At 39.1% G+C, this 19,358-nt stretch overlaps 1 protein-coding gene across 1 annotated transcript; it reads right to left on the bottom strand.

Annotated features, from left to right (window-relative positions):
* Window positions 1–794: 794 nt before the first annotated feature.
* Window positions 795–18,828, bottom strand: CIMAP3 (ciliary microtubule associated protein 3). The gene is made up of 6 exons (XM_056122786.1): window positions 18,672–18,828; window positions 5,700–5,842; window positions 4,948–5,046; window positions 3,483–3,604; window positions 2,213–2,330; window positions 795–1,024 (listed from the first exon to the last, which is right to left on the bottom strand). Exons 1-6 carry the CDS (start codon window positions 18,826–18,828, stop codon window positions 959–961), a joined length of 705 nt encoding a protein of 234 aa, XP_055978761.1. The 3' UTR covers window positions 795–958.
* Window positions 18,829–19,358: the final 530 nt, after the last annotated feature.

Raw genomic sequence — 19,358 nt, 5'->3', positions numbered from 1 at the left:
AATTGATGAACAATGGGAGGACCATGACCATGAAAAGCCAATCCACTTACCTCCCTGGAGAGTCTCCTTCTTCCTTCACACCAGCTAGGGAATGGATCTATTTTGATTATTGCTATATCCCCAGAACTTGCACTCTACTGGTAGGAACTCAATCTGTTAAGACCGACTAGAAATAATAAGAAAACATGGGGAGGATTCTTATTTCTGTGAGCTTTATATATCTGGAAAAGACAAATCAAGACCTTCATACTGCATTATGAAGAAATTGAGAAATTTTTCAGAGTTCCTGAAACATGCTTGATCCTGCCTTTAAAGGATCAAGCATCTGGCCTCTGTATCTGGTAAGCTGAAATATAAGCCCAGAAAAAAACAAAATTCCAATCAGATATGTTGTATGTTTACAGTTCATTCCCAGGCTAGAGCTAACAGAAAGCATAAAACTCGTACCTTAAAAGTATACTTAGGATGAGAGAGATAGTACAGCAGGTAAGGCACTTGTCTTTTACATGCCTGACCTGAGTTCAATCTCTAGCATCACATATGATTCCCCAAAACCTCCAAGAGTGATCCCTAAACAGAGCCAGGAGTCAAGTCAGAACTGCAAGGTGTGGTCCAGGCCCCAGCCCCCAATAAAGAATGAATTAGAAATTGTGAAGCCATATTTCAGTGAAAAGAATCAATTCATTGAAAATTTAATTAAAACCCCACATTCTAGCCACTTGTCCCCATGTGGATACAACTCAGTACTATCAGTATTATCATAAAAAAGAAAAATACAGAGATGAGACACTCAGAATAAATCTTTATGTTCCTGTGCAGTAGTTATGAGTTCTTTGCCCCAGGCTGGGTCTCATGCTGGTAGACATGATGGAAGTGATGAAGAGAAGAAAGAGGAGTTGTGTCCTCAATCCTGGAGATTGGGTGGGCAGGAGGAACACATGAAGGGAGTCACAGACCCTTAATAATACAAGCTTAAGTAGGCCATACGGTTTCGATGCTTTCTAAATTCTTTGTCTGTGGAGAGCTGCAATGAAAGAATAGTGTCAAAGCCAATATTCTCATAAGAACCCTCTGCATATGGCTGTTCTAATCTATGCAAAATATAACATCACACTATAGTTGTATCCAGTATATAGTTGTAGCTCAATCTCAACCCCACAGTATAGTTGTAGCCAGTATATAGTTGTAGCTCAATCTCAACCCCACAGTATAGTTGTAGCCAGTATATAGTTGTAGCTCAACCCCAAACCCACGGGAATATAGATGAGCTGTTCTTTCAACATGACAGATCAACTTCTTGTCATTTTACTTTGCAGTATATTGTGCTAAAATTTGTTTTTCTCTTGGAAACTATACCCTTAGGTATAGTTGGCAAACTTACTGAAAACCTAGATTATATATTTAGTGTTTTCCCTTTTTCTTTTTTTTCTCAGTTACACTTGGCAGTGCTCAGGAGTAACTCCTGTGTCAAATGCCCTTCTAGGTGATATCAATCTTTACAACCTTATCAGACTGATTGTGATTATCATAGAAAAGAAAAATAAGACATAGAAAAATTAAAGGACTTGCCCAGAATCACATAAGTAAATACTGGTCCTGGTGTTTGAACCCAGGCAGTCAGTGCCCAGAATCCATGGTCTCAACAAAATATTAGACAAATTTTTGGTGATCTCATGTTCATGTGGTATGTTGGCAATATCTAAAACTCAGGCTGTGTAATCTACACAAATCAATCCACCCAAACCTTGCTTTCTTCCTCAATCATATGGGGATAATTTTCCATCTACCCACAGAATATCACTTGATAGTTAAAAAAAAAAACATGACTTTTCTTTAAATACATATGCACCTTAAAGAAATCTCATGAAATTGTATAACTCTTCAAAAAGTACCTTTTAGGCACATGCACATAAATTTCAAGGAAACAAGTAGTTCTTTTCTTATTCTTTTTTAAAAAGAAGGCATCCTATCTGCTTTCATTCATACACTGTCCTTCAAAATAAAACCACATCTATAATGATAGAAAATAGGCAGACGTTGCCTAGGATGGGGAAGAGGGAGGGATAGGCAGCACAGAGGCCTGAGGAAGCTCAGTGATATCAGTGTTCTAGCTCTGCAAACAAGGGGTTCTTGAAGCTCTTTCATCACTTCTTGGCTTCAAGTTTCTAAAACAAAAGAAACTATTCAATAGATTTCAAAAATCTAACATTACCTCAGTTTTTAGGGTTCTTCTCTGTAGATGTGGAACCTGAGCCCAATCTGGAGCTCCAAATTTCATTGGCCAGGTGACTTTGGAGGGTGACTTTTTCTCTGGATTGTATGTACCAGGGCTAGAAATTAAACGTAAAGAATCATGTCTAATGAGAAAGTAACAATATATAAATTTCACCAGTACTACATCTACTTCTAAAGTAGATCTAACTTCTTAGGAAAGGAGTTAGACTGATTAGCTATTTAACATGGGACAAACCTGGGATTCCTTTTGCTTGTATTTATAAGTAGGTGTTAGTGGTAAAGATTTAACTAGGTTTTGACTACAGGAAGAATAAAGTTTGACTCTAAAATTTCTATAACTTAGTAAGTATGCCCATTGCTGTGGTGAAAATAATGGAGTGGACACAGTCTTCCTTACTGCAACCTTGAGAAAGTGACATCCTCTCTTTGATCATTGGATTTCTCATTAGTGAAAGAATGACCATCAGGATTTGCCCTAAAAATTCATGTATTCTTATGGCACTTACATACACCCTTGGGATCAAGGTCTACATACTCTACCTCTATATTTCCCTTCCTTTTCTGTTATTTCCTCTTCGTGCAGACTTCTACAGCCATTCTTGAACCTTTTTTCCTCACGACAAATCTCATTCCAGATTACTGCTTTTGCATTTTCTGTTTCTTTCTCTTGGGATCTATTAGCCCAGATATTTACAGGGCTGGTTCAGATTTGTCTTTTTGACTTCAAATCAACAGCTAAATCCTCCACTAAATCACTTCTTATTATATCATTAACTTGTTGCATTTTTTTAGTGCACATCACCAAGTCACCATATTTTCTGGTTTACCATTGACAGTACTAGCTCCTGAGCATTGTCTTGGTGTAGCCATTAATAATATCCCTTTATTTGCTCTCAGAAATATTGCACTAATGAATTACACTATCACTGTCTCCTTTTTACCATTGGTATTTTCTTTTTTATTTCCTTCTCAACTTTATTTTCAGTCTGGACTCCAAAATAGATTTTTCAGAAATAGTATCTGGTATAATAGGTTCAATGCAAAATTCTGGCATTTGAAGTGTTTATCAGATATTTATTGAATAAATCACTGATTTATATTCCATAATGCCCAGGATATGGCAGGTAAGAGATTAACTCTTTGAAGATAGGTTGTTTCTCGATTGGTAGAGAGTAAATGGAACTCATTCGGATTACTTTCTGTCCTATTGCTCTTTGCTGAGTTGTATCCGGAAAGGGGAGACTTACCCAGGGTAAGTGTTCTTTAAGTGTGTCTTAAATCGAGGTGTCAAGACATTAAATGGAGCAAAATTTTGTTTGTATTTTTGATCCTGTATACTCTGGTATTTGCATGGATCAGGTGTCAGATCCTGTTCCCAAAAAATATCAATTTATTAAAGAGGGTGATATATACATAAAGAAACTTCTAAGTACAAAAACAGAATTTTATTTTTTAATCTTTCTATTCTTGTATGAATTATGGTTTAAGCACTTCAAACTATATAAATAGGTGAGTAGTAGAGAGAAACCAAGATAAGGTCCAGTTATCTAAAGATAAATAATATTTACGCCATGCAAATAGACCCAAGGTAGGTAGAGAAGCAGATAACCTATTGCAGCTATTACCCGTACCAAGCTATTTGAAGTATTTGTCTTTGGGCCACACCTGGCAGTGCTCGGGGCTTACTCTTGGCTCTGCACTTAGGGACCACTCCTGGTGGACTTGGGGACCATGTGTGGTTCCGGAAATCAAATCCCAGTCAGCCACATGTAAGGTAAGCACCCTATAGACTGTACTGTCACTGTCACTGTCACTGTCCTCCTGTTGTTCATCGATTTGCTTGAGCGGGCCCAGTAATGTCTCCATCATGAGACTTGTTGTTACTGTGTTTGGCATATTGAATACATCACGGGTCGCTTGCCAGGCTTTGCCGTGTGGGCGAGATACTCTCGGTAGCTTGCCAGGCTCTCTGAGAGGGGCGGAGGAATTGAACTCGGGTCGGCCATGTTGGCTGCGTGCAAGGCAAACGCCCTACCACTGTGCTATCACTCCAGCCCTATAAGCTGTACTAATTCTTTAATACCATTTAGAGATTTTTAAAGAGCCAGTGTCAAGACTCCTTGAACTTGTCATGAGAATGCTCATCAAGAGTAAGATGATGTACTTAAGAATTTCACTTGAAATTCAAACACACAAAGGGTGAATAAGTTTGAGGGTTTTGGTTTTGTTTTGTTTTGTTTTTATAGTGGTGCTTGAACCTAATAGTGCTGGAAATTTGCAGGGTCACATCCAGTGGTGCTTGGAGGTTATGCAGCGTGGCTCTCAACAATGGACCCAGGGTCTTGAGCATGAAAGATATGTGCTTTACCGTTTAAGCTCCATCCCTGGGCCCAGAACTATTTTTTTCTCTAATGAAATGATAATATGATGCTTATAAACAAAGATTCCAGTATTTTAAGTAAGGTATCTCAACACTAATACTACCTTGGTACAGTTTCCTCTGAAAATTGTTTTCCATTTTCCCAGGACATTTGCATGGTCACATTTGCAATGCAAATGTTCCAAATTTTCATATAGGTTTTTAATAGCTTTCTCTTAAATGTCATTTTTTAAAATTTTAGGTAGCCTGCCACTCTCTGTGCTTTGCTCTCCCATGCATATACAGAACAACAACATGGAGCACACTAAAAATTAAGAATTATCACTTCTAACCTTGCTTAATGCTTTAAATCTTCTTGTTGTTCTGGCTCCACATGAATATCCTTTTTTGCTGGTTGGGATTTTGCTGAGGTTGTATGCCAAGCCACAGGTCTTTAGATAGAGTACAGGGGAAAAAGTGAAAAAACAAACAAAACAAACAAAAGCCCAACAACAAACAAAAACCAAACCACAGAGAATATTATTATCAAATAAAGTGAATTTGCAATGTTTACCTGCAGAAGTTGATTTTCTTTTCTGGTATTGATTCTTCCCAGTCAAGACCACACAAATAATTACATAACAAAAATGTGTACAAGGAATGTGGTTTAATAGGTAGGGTCAGTAACATTACTGTGTATTTCAGTGAATCCACTCCTCTGAGTGCCACAGAGTTGAATATGCTCCAATGCAACTGTCAGTCTGATAATATTTCAGAAACTGATCGGCCAGCATACCAAAACTCTAGTTTTGGCCTAATGCGGCATTGGCTTACAGGTGGGGATGGAGCAGAGAATATATTAGAGACGTTATAGCATTAAGGCTTGCATTTGGTGGGTACACAAAAGGGGAACAAATTTCTTCTAATTTCTGACATTAACTCCTGCAGATGGTTGCAGAGGACCAGGCACCTACTGGTGTGGAACCCTACAGATGCCAAATCACAGCCTTTGTTCCATAAAATCCCGTTTTCTTTAGATAACAAAAAAGAAGAGAGAGAGACCCCCCCCACACACACACACACCGAAGGGAAGGTAAATACTTACATCTTCTATAATGTTGTATCCAGGCCCTCTGTGGGGCGCTCCCCTGATGGGAAGAAACGCGTGCCCCAACAAGGTTAAGGGACCGTGGAAGGGGAAGAGCTTCCTTGGTTGACATGTTCCAAAAGGGTGGCTAACCTGCTTGTCTGAAGGTCAAGAAAAAGTAGAAATTCACCATAAGTGGAAGCCTCTCACCCTAAGTGAGGATGTTGGGAGCAGGTGGGAGACAAGAGATGCCACCAGGCTCAGAAGACAAAGCCCACCTCACTGTAGACAGGAGCCAAAGCATCACCAACATCCCCTCCCCCACCCCTACTTCCGCATCCCACCACCACCCCTTATCCTTTTCTGGCTCCCCTTCCTCCTCCTGCCCTCCTTTTCTCCATCCCTGCTCACATTTGCCGTAGTACATATTGCGCGTGCGCTTTGGCTACGTTTATGTACAGTGTTGCTAAGGGAACGCCTGCAGAAGCAAGGCGCAGAACTTTCCTCGAGGGGCGTGGCTACAAGCCGGTCCAGCCAATTCACCCGAGGAGAGGAGGGCAGGGCTGGGGAGGCGGAATCGCATCTCCCTGGCCCGCAGTGGCCCTCTAGGGGTTGGTTGGCTGTGAGTGGGGGGATTGCTCACCCAGGCAGTGGAGATTGGAGGGGTGGGGGGGAAGGGGGAGCGGGGGTGGTCCTGGCAAGGAGGCAAGCGATTTCAAAAACGCATTGGTGTGGAAACGCATTTCTTTTTCACTTTTGAATATTAGTTTTGAGTGTCAGTGGTCTACATACACGAAGTATAGGAGATGTAAATACTTAGAGGAGAAGTATAGAATAGTGGAGAAGTATAGAAGTGGAGAATACGTCATAGTGGAGAAGAAAACTACTATATACTGTCTATAAGAAATGTACTTTAAACATAAAGATAAATCTTTAGTAAAGACAAATCTTGAAGTAAATGGAAGGAATAAAATATAATGCTATCACTTACGTGAGCAGAGTGACTTCAAAGTAAGAAGAGTAGTCATGTAATTTACATAGATTGCATAACAGCAAAGGGTTGAGTTCTCCAAGAAGGCAAATAATTCTCAATAAACATCAAGCTTGAAAAACAAAGCTGATGGAACTTTAAGGAGACCGGTGTGATGTAGGCAGGCAGGCAGATAGGGACCGACCCTTCCCTGATCCCAGGCAATGGAGTAAATTTCTTGGGATATAATAATAGCCCTGACCTCATGGAGAACTGGTGCCAGTGCCAGTAGTAATAGACCCTGAGGATGCTAAACCCCTCCTCCAACAGAAGCTCCAGCGGGATCAAAAGCCCAGGAAAGGAATTTCAAAGATCACCACCACTCCCAAGCCACTTGGTAATCTTAGCAAGGGACTTTTACCTAGGTAGAAGGGCCTTGTGGGGGCAGGTTGGAGAAATCCTATAAAGACCACCTTGGACAAAGGAAGCCCTCTCATATGCTGCTTGTGCCCAGAGGTCAACCACATGTGGTGCCTGAGCACATGTGTCGTAGCCATCTCTGGTCTTGAGATGTGTACTTTCGTGCTTTCATATCTAATTCTGGGATGTATGTAGGGGCTCTCTCCGCCCTTGGAGAAGCCCGGGTTCTGTCTTGCCCACTCTCTTGAGTTACTCTCCACTCTCTCACAGTTTCCCTCCCTCCTTCCCTTCAAAACTTCCAAATAAAAACTGTGTACTTTCACTGCTGAAATTTTTCCTCCTGAAATTACTTTCTGCGGGGGCGATACAAGAACCCAGTAACCCTAGGTCCTGGGTGGCAGAGGCAGATCAGGAGAAAGTGACCGTCTTTCTCCTCCCCCCCACTTCACGAGCCATCCACAGGACCCACCGGACATCAGGTGGATCTGCAATATAGTTGAACAATACATCCACCTACTCTAACATATGGGCAAAGCCAGCAAGCAGAAGCTCAGTAAGAACATGGAGGCCAGAGCGATTGTATAGCAGGAAGGGGGCTTTCCCTGAACAATGCTGTCCCCAGCAACTCATGTGGGCCCCAGAGTTGCCAGGAATGATCCCTGTGGTCAGAGCCAGGCATAAACCCTGAACACTGCTGGGTGTGGTCCAAAACCAAAACAAAATCCTCCCAAACAAAACAAAATGAATTTAACAACACTGTTAATCACAGGGATACAACAGACATATGTAGATTTTTTTTTTAATCCAGCAAGGGCAGAAAACACATTCTTCCAAGCTCAAATGAGGTATTCTTTAAGACTGATCACATTCTGGACCATGAATATACAACAGTTGTCAGGTATGACCCAAAATGAACAAACTAAAGAACAATTACTAGCAAACCAAAAATAACATATATTCTAAAAATGCAAAAATGAATAATAGAAAGGCAAGTGGAAAATCTCAAAATAATGTAAATTAAGTAGCATGCTTTTGTTATTTTTGGGGGGACAGCAGGCACTGCTTAGGGTTTACTCCTGGCTCTGTGTTCAGGGGACCTAGTGGTATTCAGAGGACCATAAGCAGTGCCAGGGATTGAATTGGGGTTAGTCCTGTGCAAGGCAAGCATCTAAACCTCTGTATATTCTCTGTTCAACAGTACACTTCTAAATAATACATGGATCAAAAGAGAAATTTCTGAAAAAAATTCTAAATATTTTTAATTTGAAAACATGACATCAAAAGTTGTAGGATACAGAAAAAGCAATTCTTAGAGGTTGGTTTATAAAATTAGCTATTAAGAAATATCTAAAATAAATTAATTTTCATCTTAAGAAAATAGGAAAAAGGAGCTAATTTAGTCCAAAGCAAGAAAAAGTTAAAAATATTAGAAATTAAAACTGAAAGCAATAAAATTAAAAAGAAAATTTTTTAAAAAAATTTTTATTAGTGAAACACCATGAGGTACAGTTGTAGACTTACAAATTTTTGTGCTTGGGTTTCAGTTATACAATCCACCAGTGCCCATTCTCCACCACCACTGATCCCAGTATCCCTCCCATCCTCCATCCCCCCCACCCCACCCTGCCTCTGTGGCAGGGCATTCCCTTTTGTTCTCTCTCTCCTTTTGGGCACTGTGGTTTGCAAAAGAGGCATTGAGTGTCAATCATGTTCCATCTATACTCTACTCTCAGCACGCATCTCCCATCCTGGGAGGATCCTCCCAACACCCTTCATTTGGTGCTCCCTTCTCTATCTGAGCTGCCTTTTCCCCTAGCGTGTGTGGCTGGCCTCCAAGCCATGGAGTAAACCTCCTGGTACTTATCTCGGCTATTCTTGGGTGTTAGTCTCCTAATTTGTTACTTTATGTTCCCCAGATGAATGCACTCTTTCTAGGTCTGTCCCTCTCTTTCTGACTCATTTCGCTTAGTATGCTACTTTCCATGTAGTACCACTTGTATGTAAATTTCATGATTTCATCTTTTCAAACAGCTACATAGTACTCCATTGTGTAAATGTACCAAAGTTTCTTTAACCAGTCATCTGTTCTCGGGTACTCAGATTTTTTCTCATATTCATATTTTTCTCATATTGTAAACAGTGCTGCAATGAACACACAAGTGCAGATGTCACTTCGACTATACTTTTTTGCCTCTCTGGGATATATTCCCAGGAGTGGTATTGCTGGGTCAAATGGGAACTCAATTTCTAATTTTTTGAGAATCATCCATACTGTTTTCCAAAAGGGCTGAACCAGTCGGCATTCCCACCAGCAGTGAAGGAGGGTCCCTTTCTTGCCACATCCGCGCCAACACTGGCTGATTTGTTCTTTTGGATGTGGGCCAGTCTCTGTGGTGTGAAATGATATCTCATTGGTGTCTTGATCTGCATCTCCCTGATGATTAATGATGTAGAGCATTTTCTCATGTGCCTTTTAGCCATTCGGATTTCTTCTTTGAGAAAGTTTCTGTTCATTTCATCGCCCCATTTTTTTTATGGGGGTGGATGTTTTCTTCTGGTGGAGTTCAACCAGAACTTGTATATCCTTGATATCAACCCCTTTTCAAGTGTGTATTTGGTGAATATCCTTTCCCATTCTGTAGGCTGTCTTTGTATTTTGGTCACTGTTTCTTTTGAGGTGCTGAAGCTTCTTAGTTTAAGATAGTCCCATTTGTCTATCTCTGTTTTCACTGGCTTGGCCAGTGGTGTGACATCTTTGAAGATACCATTAGTTTCAGTGTCATGGAGGGTTTTGCCAACTTTATCTTCAATGTACCTTATGGATTCTGGTCTGATGTTGAGATCTTTAATCCATTTTGATCTTACTTTTGTACATGGTGTTAGGCAGAGACCTAAGCCCAGTTTTATGCATGTGGCTGTCCAGTTTTGCCAGCATAATTTGTTAAAAAAGAAGAACAGCGGAATCAAAGAGATGTGCCTGGAGCCAGAGGTTCTTCATCCTCTTAGCTATTTCTTCAACGTTCTTGAAGGCGTTCCAAGCTGCTCTCTTCCTCCTGTGCAACTCAGATGCTAGATCATTCGTCATGTTGACTTCTCGACCTAGGTACGCATAACTGTTGCATTCGGAGATATTCATTCCGTTGAGAGCGAATGAAATGTCAGGAACAAGACTGTTTCTCATGAACATTGTCTTCGTGAGATTCAGCTGGAGTCCGACCTTTCCACACTCACGGTTGTAGTCGGCCAACATTTGTGCTGCTTAGCTAAAGTTTTGGTGTTATTAGAATGATGTCATCAGCAAAGCGGAGGTGGTGTAGTTACTGACTGTCTATCTGCACTCTCACTCCTTCCCATTCCAGTGGTCACATGACGTTCTTGAGGGTGGCACTGAAGAGTTTCAGAGAAATGTTATCACCCTGCTGAACCCCTCTCTTGACATGGATGATCACTTCTTTGTAGAATGGTGAGATCCTAGTAGTGAATCTGTAATACAACTCACGGAGGATTCTGAAATGGATACACATATGCCTCAGAGACCTGGGCCCTACAAAAACAGGATGAGAACTCTATTTGGGTCTCCCAAAGAGGAATCAAAAGAGTTATGATTGGAGTATCACGTTTCACTCAAATGAGAGAAAGAATCTGGAGTTCCGACCTCTGTCGACGGTCAAGAATCAGGGACACTGTCTCGTTTGCCAAGTCATCGAAAATCAGATGGGCTGGACATGTAATGAGATTTGGAGATGACTGCTGGACTAGAGTCATTACCAACTGGATTCCACAAGACGTCAAAAGACTGTGTGGTCGCCCACCTACAAGATGGTCAGACTTCTTCGTCAAGACCCTGAACGATTGGTTTGAGGCTCTTCATGTTCCTAGAATGAACAGACGCCGTTGGGCTACACTAGCACGCGACAGGGATGAATGGAGACATTATTGGCGCCCGCTTGAGCAAATCAATGATTAACGGGAAGTCAAGTGATCAAGTGATTAATTTGTTAAAGAGGCTTTGCTTGCTCCACTTCACATTTCTTGTTCCCTTATCAAAGATTAGATGATCATATGCTTGGGGGGAGATTTTAGTATATTTAACCCTGTTCCAAAGGCAGCTCTGTCTTTGTTCCAGTACCATGCTGTTTTAATTATTACTGCTTTGTAGTAGAGTTTGAAGTTAGGGAGGTTGATTCCTCCCATTTTCTTTTTACCAAGAATTGCTTTAGCTGTTTGTGGGGGCTTATTGTTCCATATGAATTTCAGGAGTGTTTGCTCCATTTCTTTGAAGAAAGTCATGGGTATCGTTATAGGGATAGCATTGAATTTGTACAATGCTTTGGGAAGTATTGCCATTTTGACTATGTTAATTCTCCCGATCCATGAGCAGGGGATATCTTTCCATTTCCTTGTGTCCTCTTTTATTTTCTGAAGTAGCATTTTGTAGTTTTCTTTGTACAGGTCCTTTACATTCTTAGTTAAGCTAATTCCTAGATTGTTGATTTTCTGGGCACAATTGTGAACAGGATTGTTTTTTCATGTCACTTTCTTCTCTCTCACTATTTGTGTTAGGAAAGCCATGGACTTTTGGGTATTGATTTTATAGCCTGCAACTTTATTGTACAAGTCTATTGTTTGTAGGAGTTTCTTGGTAGAGGTTTTAGGGTTCTCTAAGAATAGCATCATATCATCTGCGAATAGTGAGAGCTTGATTTCGTCCTTTTCTACCTGGATGCTCTTAATATCTTTTCCTTTCCTAATTGCTATCACAAGTACTTCCAGTACTATATTGAACAGCAGTGGAGAGAGCGGGCATCCTTGTCTGTCCCTGATCTTAGGGGGAAGGCTCTCAGTTTTTCCCCACTGAGGATGAGTCTTGCTGTAGGCTTGTGGTTGATGGCTTTAATTATATTGAGTAAAGTCCCCCTATACCCATTTTGGCGAATGTTTTTATCATAAACAGATGCTGGATCTTATCAAATGCTTTCTCTGCATCTATTGATATGATCATATGGTTTTTATATTTTCTTTTGTTGAGATGATGGATTATGTTGATTGATTTCAGAATGTTAAAAACAAAATCTTAATAGAGAAAGCCAATGAGACAAAAGCTGAGCTCCCCGTGACGTATTTGATATGCCTAACACAGTAACAACAAAGACTCGAGACAAAAGCTAGTTCTTTGAAAAAAGATAAAAATTGGCAAACAATATTTAGCTTGTTTAATTTAGGAAAGGGAGAGCAAGGGATAACCCACATTATGAATATCAGAAACCAAGGTGGCATCACTACAAATCACTTTGAAAATTAAGGGGCAATTGAGTTTGGAATTGCTTAACCAATTTTCACAATCTAAAATAATTGACAAGTTGAGGGCAACTTAATTTCTTCTACAAAATGAAAGGTATGTGTTCATTAAGATAAGTCTGTAAAGAGAAAACAGGCCAACAGTATACTCTAGATAGAATGATGTTGATGGAAGCATGCTGATCTAAAGAAATAAATATTCCTAGATAGGATTCTGAGTGACAAAGGAAAGATACTATATTGGACTGTAGATAAAGTTTAAAGTTTATAAATTTAGCAGCAGTGACATAATATTGTTGATGCGCTGTTTAATTGAATGGTCATAATAGATAAGGTTGGGAATGTGACAGTAGGGATTTTGGAAGGTTGGTCATATCAGAAATGTGTATATCTATATAAAAATATGTATTCAATATATAAGAGAAAAGAAAAGTAACATTTGATAATTTAGGAATTTGGGTGAGGGTATAGGGTATTCTTTGGTTTGTTTTAAATATATAGTTGAGGTAATACTGGTTTATAAGACTTTAATATTATTGTAAGGGCTAGAACCATAGCACAGTGGGTAGGGCATTTGTCTTGCACATGGCCAACACAGGTTCTATTCCTCTGTCCCTCTTGGAGAGCCCGGCAAGCTACCGAGAGTATCCCTCCCACATGGCAGAGCCTGGCAAGCTCCCCGTGGGGTATTTGATATGCCAGAACAGTAACAAGTCTCACAATGGAGATGTTATTGGTACCTGCTCGAGCAAATCGACGAACAAAAGGAGAACAGTGAACAGTGCAGCGCTAATATTATTTTAAAATAATAAATATTTACGTTTTATTTACATGTTTTAGGTGTTATCATGCCCACCTCCAAAGTCCTACTATCTTTCCATCATAGACTATTGGCTCTCTCCCATTCTTTTTGAAAATTCTGTACCAATTGGGAATTCTAAATACTGCTTTAGCATTTTTTTTACATTGCAACTATTTCAAAGTGCTAATTAGAGATAGGTACCATTTAGTAGAGTGAGAATGTAAGTCATATAACAAAACATAGCTCCATAAAATTAAGAGAATAGAAATTATATCTACTATCTTTTCAGACCATGATGCACTGAAAATAGAAGTGAATCACACACAGAAACAGAGAATATCAAATCAAACACCTGAAAATTAAAAGGTTCACTGCTGAAGAACCAGTGGGTTACAGGGGAAATCAAAGAGGAAATCGAAAGATACCTGGAAACAAATGAGGATGAGAACACAAATGACCAGAACTTGTGGGACACAGCAAAAGCAAAGTTAAGAGGAAAGTTTATAGCTCTGTAAGCGTTCATCAAGAAGGTAGAAAAGGCCACATCAATAACTTAACCTCACAGCTTAAGATCTTGGAAAATGATGAACAAAAGGAGCCCAAATCAGGCAGGAGGAAGGAAATAAAAACTTAAAGCAAAAATTGATGATCTGGAATTCCAAAAATCAGTCCAAAGAATCAACAAAACCAAGAGTTGGTTCTTCAAGAAAATAAAAGAGATCCATAAACCACCAGCAAGACTCACAAAGAAACAGAGAGAGAAACCTAATAATCTGTATGAGAAATGCAAAGGGGGCCAGCACAACAGAAAATGCAGAAATCCATAGGATCATCAGAGATTACTTCAAAACATCTTAAATGAAGAAAACAAGAGAACCCTGAAGAAATGGTAAATTTCTGGATTCTACAAACTCTCAAGACTGAAGCAAGAAGATTTTGAATACCTGAACAGACCTATCACCATTGAGGAAATTGAAATGGTGATCAAAAGTCTTCCCAAAAACAAAAGCCTAGGCCCAGATGAATTCACTAGTGAATTCTTTTAAACCTTAAAGAGGATCTACTGCCAATCCTTTCAAGCTTTTTCAGGAAACTGAAGAAATAGAAATCACTCCCAGTTACTATGAGGCAAAAATCACCCTGATACCCAAAGCAGACAGGGACACCACAAAAAAAGAAAGAAAGAAAGAAAGAAAGAAAGAAAGAAAGAAAGAAAGAAAGAAAATTACAGAGATCCCTAAGATCCCTGATGAATGTAATTATCCTCAACAAAATATTAGCAAAGAGAATCCAACAAGTCATCAAAAATATTATACACCATGACAAAGTAGGAATCATCCCAGGGATGCAAAGATGGTTTAATATTCTCAAGCCAATCATCATAGTATACCATATCAATAAAAGAAAAGATAAAAAAACATATGATCATATCAATAGATGCAAAAAAAAAACCCACGTTTTGACAAGATCTAACACTCATTCCTGATAAAAATTCTCAACAAAATGGGAGTTGAAGTAACTTTCCTCAACATAGTCAAAGACATCTACCACAAGCCCACAACATGCATTATTTTCAATGGGGAAAAAAAAACCCTTCCCCCTAGGCTTGGGGACAAGACAAGATTGCCCACTCCTACCACTTCTGTTTAACACAGTACTGAAAATACTCACCATGGCAGTTAGGGAAGTAAAAGATATTAAGGGCATTCAAATAGGAAAGGATTCAAGCTCTCGCTATTTGCAGATGACATAATATTATACTCAGACAACCCTAAAGTCTCTACCAAAAAGCTCCTAGAAACAATAGATTTGTATAGTAGAATGTCAGGTTACAAAATCAATCCCCAAAAGTTCATGAATTTTCTATTTGCAAATAAAGAAAGAGAGGGAAGTGATATTTAAAAAAAATCCCATTCACAGAAATTCAAATACCTTGGAATCACCTTAACTAAGGAGGCAAAAGACCTACACACACACACACACACACACACACACACACACACACACACACAACCTACAAAACGCTATTTCAAGAAATAAAAGAGAACATGAGGAAATGGAAACATATCCCTTGCTCATGGCTTGGGAGAATTAACATTGTCAAAATTGCGATACTCCCCAAAGCATTATACAGTCCCGATAGATACCCATGACATTTTTCAAAAAAATTGATCAAACACTTCTGCAATTCATATGAAACAATGAACCCCCGCGAATAGCTAAAGCAATCCTTGGGAAAAAAAGAAGATGGGAGACATCACCTTCCCCAGCTTCAAACTGTTCTACAAAGCCATAGTAATTAAAACAGCGTGGGGGCTGGTGAGAGAGCACAGCGGGTAGGGTGTTTGACTTGCACGCAGCCGACCTGGGTTCAATTCCCAGCATCCCATATGGGCCCCTGAGCACCGCCAGGAGTAACTCCTGAGTGCAGATCCAGGAGTAACCCCTGTGCATCGCCAGGTGTGACCCAAAAAGCAAATAAAATAAAATAAAATAAAATAAAACAGCGTGGTATTGGAATAAAGATAAACCTGGGATAGAGTTGAATATTATGGCATAGACCCTCAAATATATCACTTAATCTTTGATAAAGGGGCAAAAAATATAAAATGGAACAAGGAAAGTCTCTTCAACAAGCTGGGAAAACTGGACAGCTACATGTAAAAAAAACAAAAAAAGAACTCTCACCTCTATCTAATGCCATGCTCAAAAGTCAGATCAAAATGGAATAAAGACCTCAACATCAGACCTGAATTCACAATGTACAGAGAAGAAAACATAAGCAAAACCCTCAAAGGCATCTTCAAAGATGAAACTCCACTGACCCAGGAAGTGGAAGTGAAGATTAACAAATGGAACTACATTAAACTAAGAAGCTTCTGCACCTCAAAAGAAACACTGACTCAGGTACAAAGACAGCCCATGGAAAAGGAAAACTGTTCAACATCTATCTAATAAGGGATTAATCAAAGATAAACAGGAAACTTTACAAGAAAAAATTCCAACCCCGTCAAAAAATGGGAAGAAGAAATGAACAGAAACTTTCTCAAAGAAGAGATTTAAATGACAAAAAGGCACATAAACAAAATGCTCTTCATCACTAATTATCAGGAAGATTCAAATCAAAACTATAATGAGATATTATCTCACACCTCAGAAACTGGCACACATCCAAGAGAATAGTAGCGACCAGTTCTGGGAAGGATGTGGGGAGAAAGGCAGTCTCCTTCATTGTTCATGGGAATGCTGACTGATCCAGCCTTTTCTGAAAACAATAGAGATATTCATCAGAAGAACTAGAAATTGAGCTCCCTTTTGACCACTTTGAGAATATACCCTGGAGGTCCAAAAACACCATTTGCATTTCTTTGTTCATTGCAGCACTATTCACAATAACCAGAATCTGGAAACAGCTTGAGTGCCTGAAAACAGATGACTGGATAAAGAAACTAAAGTACATTTACACAACGGAATATTATACAAGTGTTAGGAAAAATGAGGTCATGAAATTTGCCTATAAGTGAATGGACTTTGAGAGTATCAGGCTGAGTCAAATGAGTCAAAAGGAGACGGAAAGATATGGAAAGACTGTATTCGTTTGTGGCATATATTAAAAAAAAGATAGTATAAAACTGATAACCAAGGCCAGGGAAAATGGGCCAGGAGGACTGGTCAATAGTTGGAAATTACCATAAGGGTGTGGAGGGTGGAGGGTAGTTAAGATAGAGGGTCCATTATGACAACATTAGTTGGAAATTATCACTCTGGACAAGAATGAGTGTTGATAGTAGGTAAAGGGATATACATAATAGCCTTTCATCATCGGTATTGCAAACCATAATATCTAAAATGAGAGAGAGAGAGAAAAAGACAGAGAACAGTGGTGCCTGCCATAAAGGCAGGTTGGTGTGGGGGGAGTTTTGGTGGGGTGGGAGGGAAACTGGGGACATTGATGCTGGGAAATTGCACTGGTGGAGGAATGAGTCTTTGAACATGTATGACTGAAACCCAATCATCAACAGCTTTATGCTCTAGCTCACAGTGATTCAATAAAATAAAAATTCTAAAATTAAAAAAAAATAATGTAAGCCAGAATATGAGAGGAAATAGAAACAAAATAAATAAAGTTCTGTCAATGTCTAATATTTATTTGTATGTAACAATTGAGTACACCAAATGTGATTAGTCCAAGCTAAGAAGGTATAAGTGTAAAAGACTTAGGGGCCAGAGAGATAGTACAGTGGTAAGGTATTGCATCTCACATGACAGATTCAGGTTCATTCCCTGGCACCCATATGGTTCCCCAAACCCCTTCAGGAGTAACTCTTGAGCACAAAGTCAGGTGCAATCACTTAGCACTTCTGGGTGTGGCCCAAAACCCAAATAATAATAATAGTATTTTTAAAATATGTATACACTTTAAATATGTAGGCTAAAAACGAGTTTACAATATTTCAATAAATTTCATGAGGACCATATTGAAATGATAATATTTTATGTATGGTTTAAATAATATATTAAAATTAACCTCACATTTTTCTTTTCAGTATTTAAAAAGGATGGGTTGGGTCACAGTCATCTGTGCTTAGGGATTATTCCTGAATCTATGCTCAAGTATCACTCCTGTTGATGCTGAGGGACCATACGAGGTGTGGGGGGTTAAATCCTCTTCACTGTTTTTTAATAAGGCACCAGAATATGAAAAATTTAACACATTACTTACACATTTCAATTTAATAATGTATATCTAGAACATACCAGACTATCACAGAAGAATAAGAAAACTAACAAAATGGATAAAATTCTTGAATAAGAACCATAGAAAAAAGAATATTCAAGTCACCAATAAACATAAAAAATATTAAATTTCATTAGTCATGAAGGAAATGAAAATTAAAACAAAAATGATACCTACTTCAAAATCAAAATGATAGGTAACAAATGGTGCTGAGGACATGGAGCACAAGAAATATTAAATAAAGTTTTAGTAAATATAAATACTTTTTAAAAATACTGATAGAATTCACTGAAACTGTATACAAGCATCCCTATGACCTGATAATTTATACTTTTTGGTATCTATTCTGCAGAAATGCATACAATTGTGTACTAAAAGAGTGTACAAGAACAGTAAGAGCAGCATGACAGTCACAGAGTGAACCAAATGTTCAGTAGGAATGTTCTTATAAAGAAACACTTTGAGCAGTAAAAATTAATAAAATCATGTTTGGTCTATAGTGGTGGTGGGAAATGGGCACTGGTGGAGGGATGGGTATTTGATCATTATATAACTGAAATGCAAGCACAAAAATTTGTAAGTTTGCAACTGTACCTCATGGTGTCTCACTAATAAAAATTTTAAAAAATTTAATAAAATCTTTCATCTACAATAATACAACCTCACAATGTTGAATAAAATAATTCAGACTTGAATTTTAACACAAAATATGGGTACATTTACATAAACTTCAAAAACAGGTATAGCTAACCTAATAGTTACCTTTAATAAATTCCCGAAATGGTAACAGGCTGGGGGTCGATGGTGAATCTGCAGCTGCTTTTGAGTTTTTACCTGACCGAAGACGTGAAAGTTCCTCAGATAATTTTACCCAGCTTGGCTGCCAGTGGGAAGTTTCTGAAAACGTGATGTTTTTCATTGGTACAATCACTGTAATTCACCATTCTCATAACTGACCTTCAACCAAGAAAAGGAAAGGTAAAGCTCAAACTGGCTACTAAGCAACAGCCCCAGTTCATGAGGATCCTCTTCAAGTTAATTGTGACATCCCTTTTTGCTGGCAGTATTATGCTGTAAAGGGAGTCAGAGAGACTTATCTTTGAAAATCAACTCTGTTATGGTTCCCCAGCACAGCCAGGAATGACCCCTGACCATAGAACCAGGAGTAAGTTCTGAGCATTGCTGTGTGTGTTGCCCCCAAACACACACACACACACACACACACACACACACACACACACACACACAGAAAAATCAAAGAGGGCTCTATCTCCTGAGAAAATGATACTGGTGGCCATGGTCTGAATAGACATCCCCCAAAGATCCCATGATATTCCCCAAACTGCCAATCGAGATGGTACTAGATCATGGTACTGACATTGCAGTAGAGGTAAAGCGAATACTCTGGCCTTCTGCTCCTTGAGTAAGCCAGCAGGCCTGTATTCTCAA

The sequence above is a fragment of the Sorex fumeus genome, unplaced genomic scaffold (genome assembly GCF_029834395.1).
Source record: "Sorex fumeus unplaced genomic scaffold, SorFum_2.1 ptg000047l, whole genome shotgun sequence".
Classification (NCBI taxonomy): Eukaryota; Metazoa; Chordata; class Mammalia; order Eulipotyphla; family Soricidae; genus Sorex; species Sorex fumeus.
This window is presented reverse-complemented; position numbering and strand designations above follow the sequence as displayed.

Excerpts from the sequence above, each read along its gene's own strand:
- CIMAP3 (XM_056122786.1), bottom strand. The coding sequence starts at position 18,828 with ATGAAAAACATCACGTTTTCAGAAACTTCCCACTGGCAGCCAAGCTGG. Across the intron at positions 3,605-4,947 it reads GATTTAAAGCATTAAGCAAG|GATCTGACACCTGATCCATG; the intron begins GTTAGAAGTGAT and ends TTTTGGGAACAG. Across the intron at positions 2,331-3,482 it reads TTAAAGAACACTTACCCTGG|CCCTGGTACATACAATCCAG; the intron begins GTAAGTCTCCCC and ends TTTAATTTCTAG.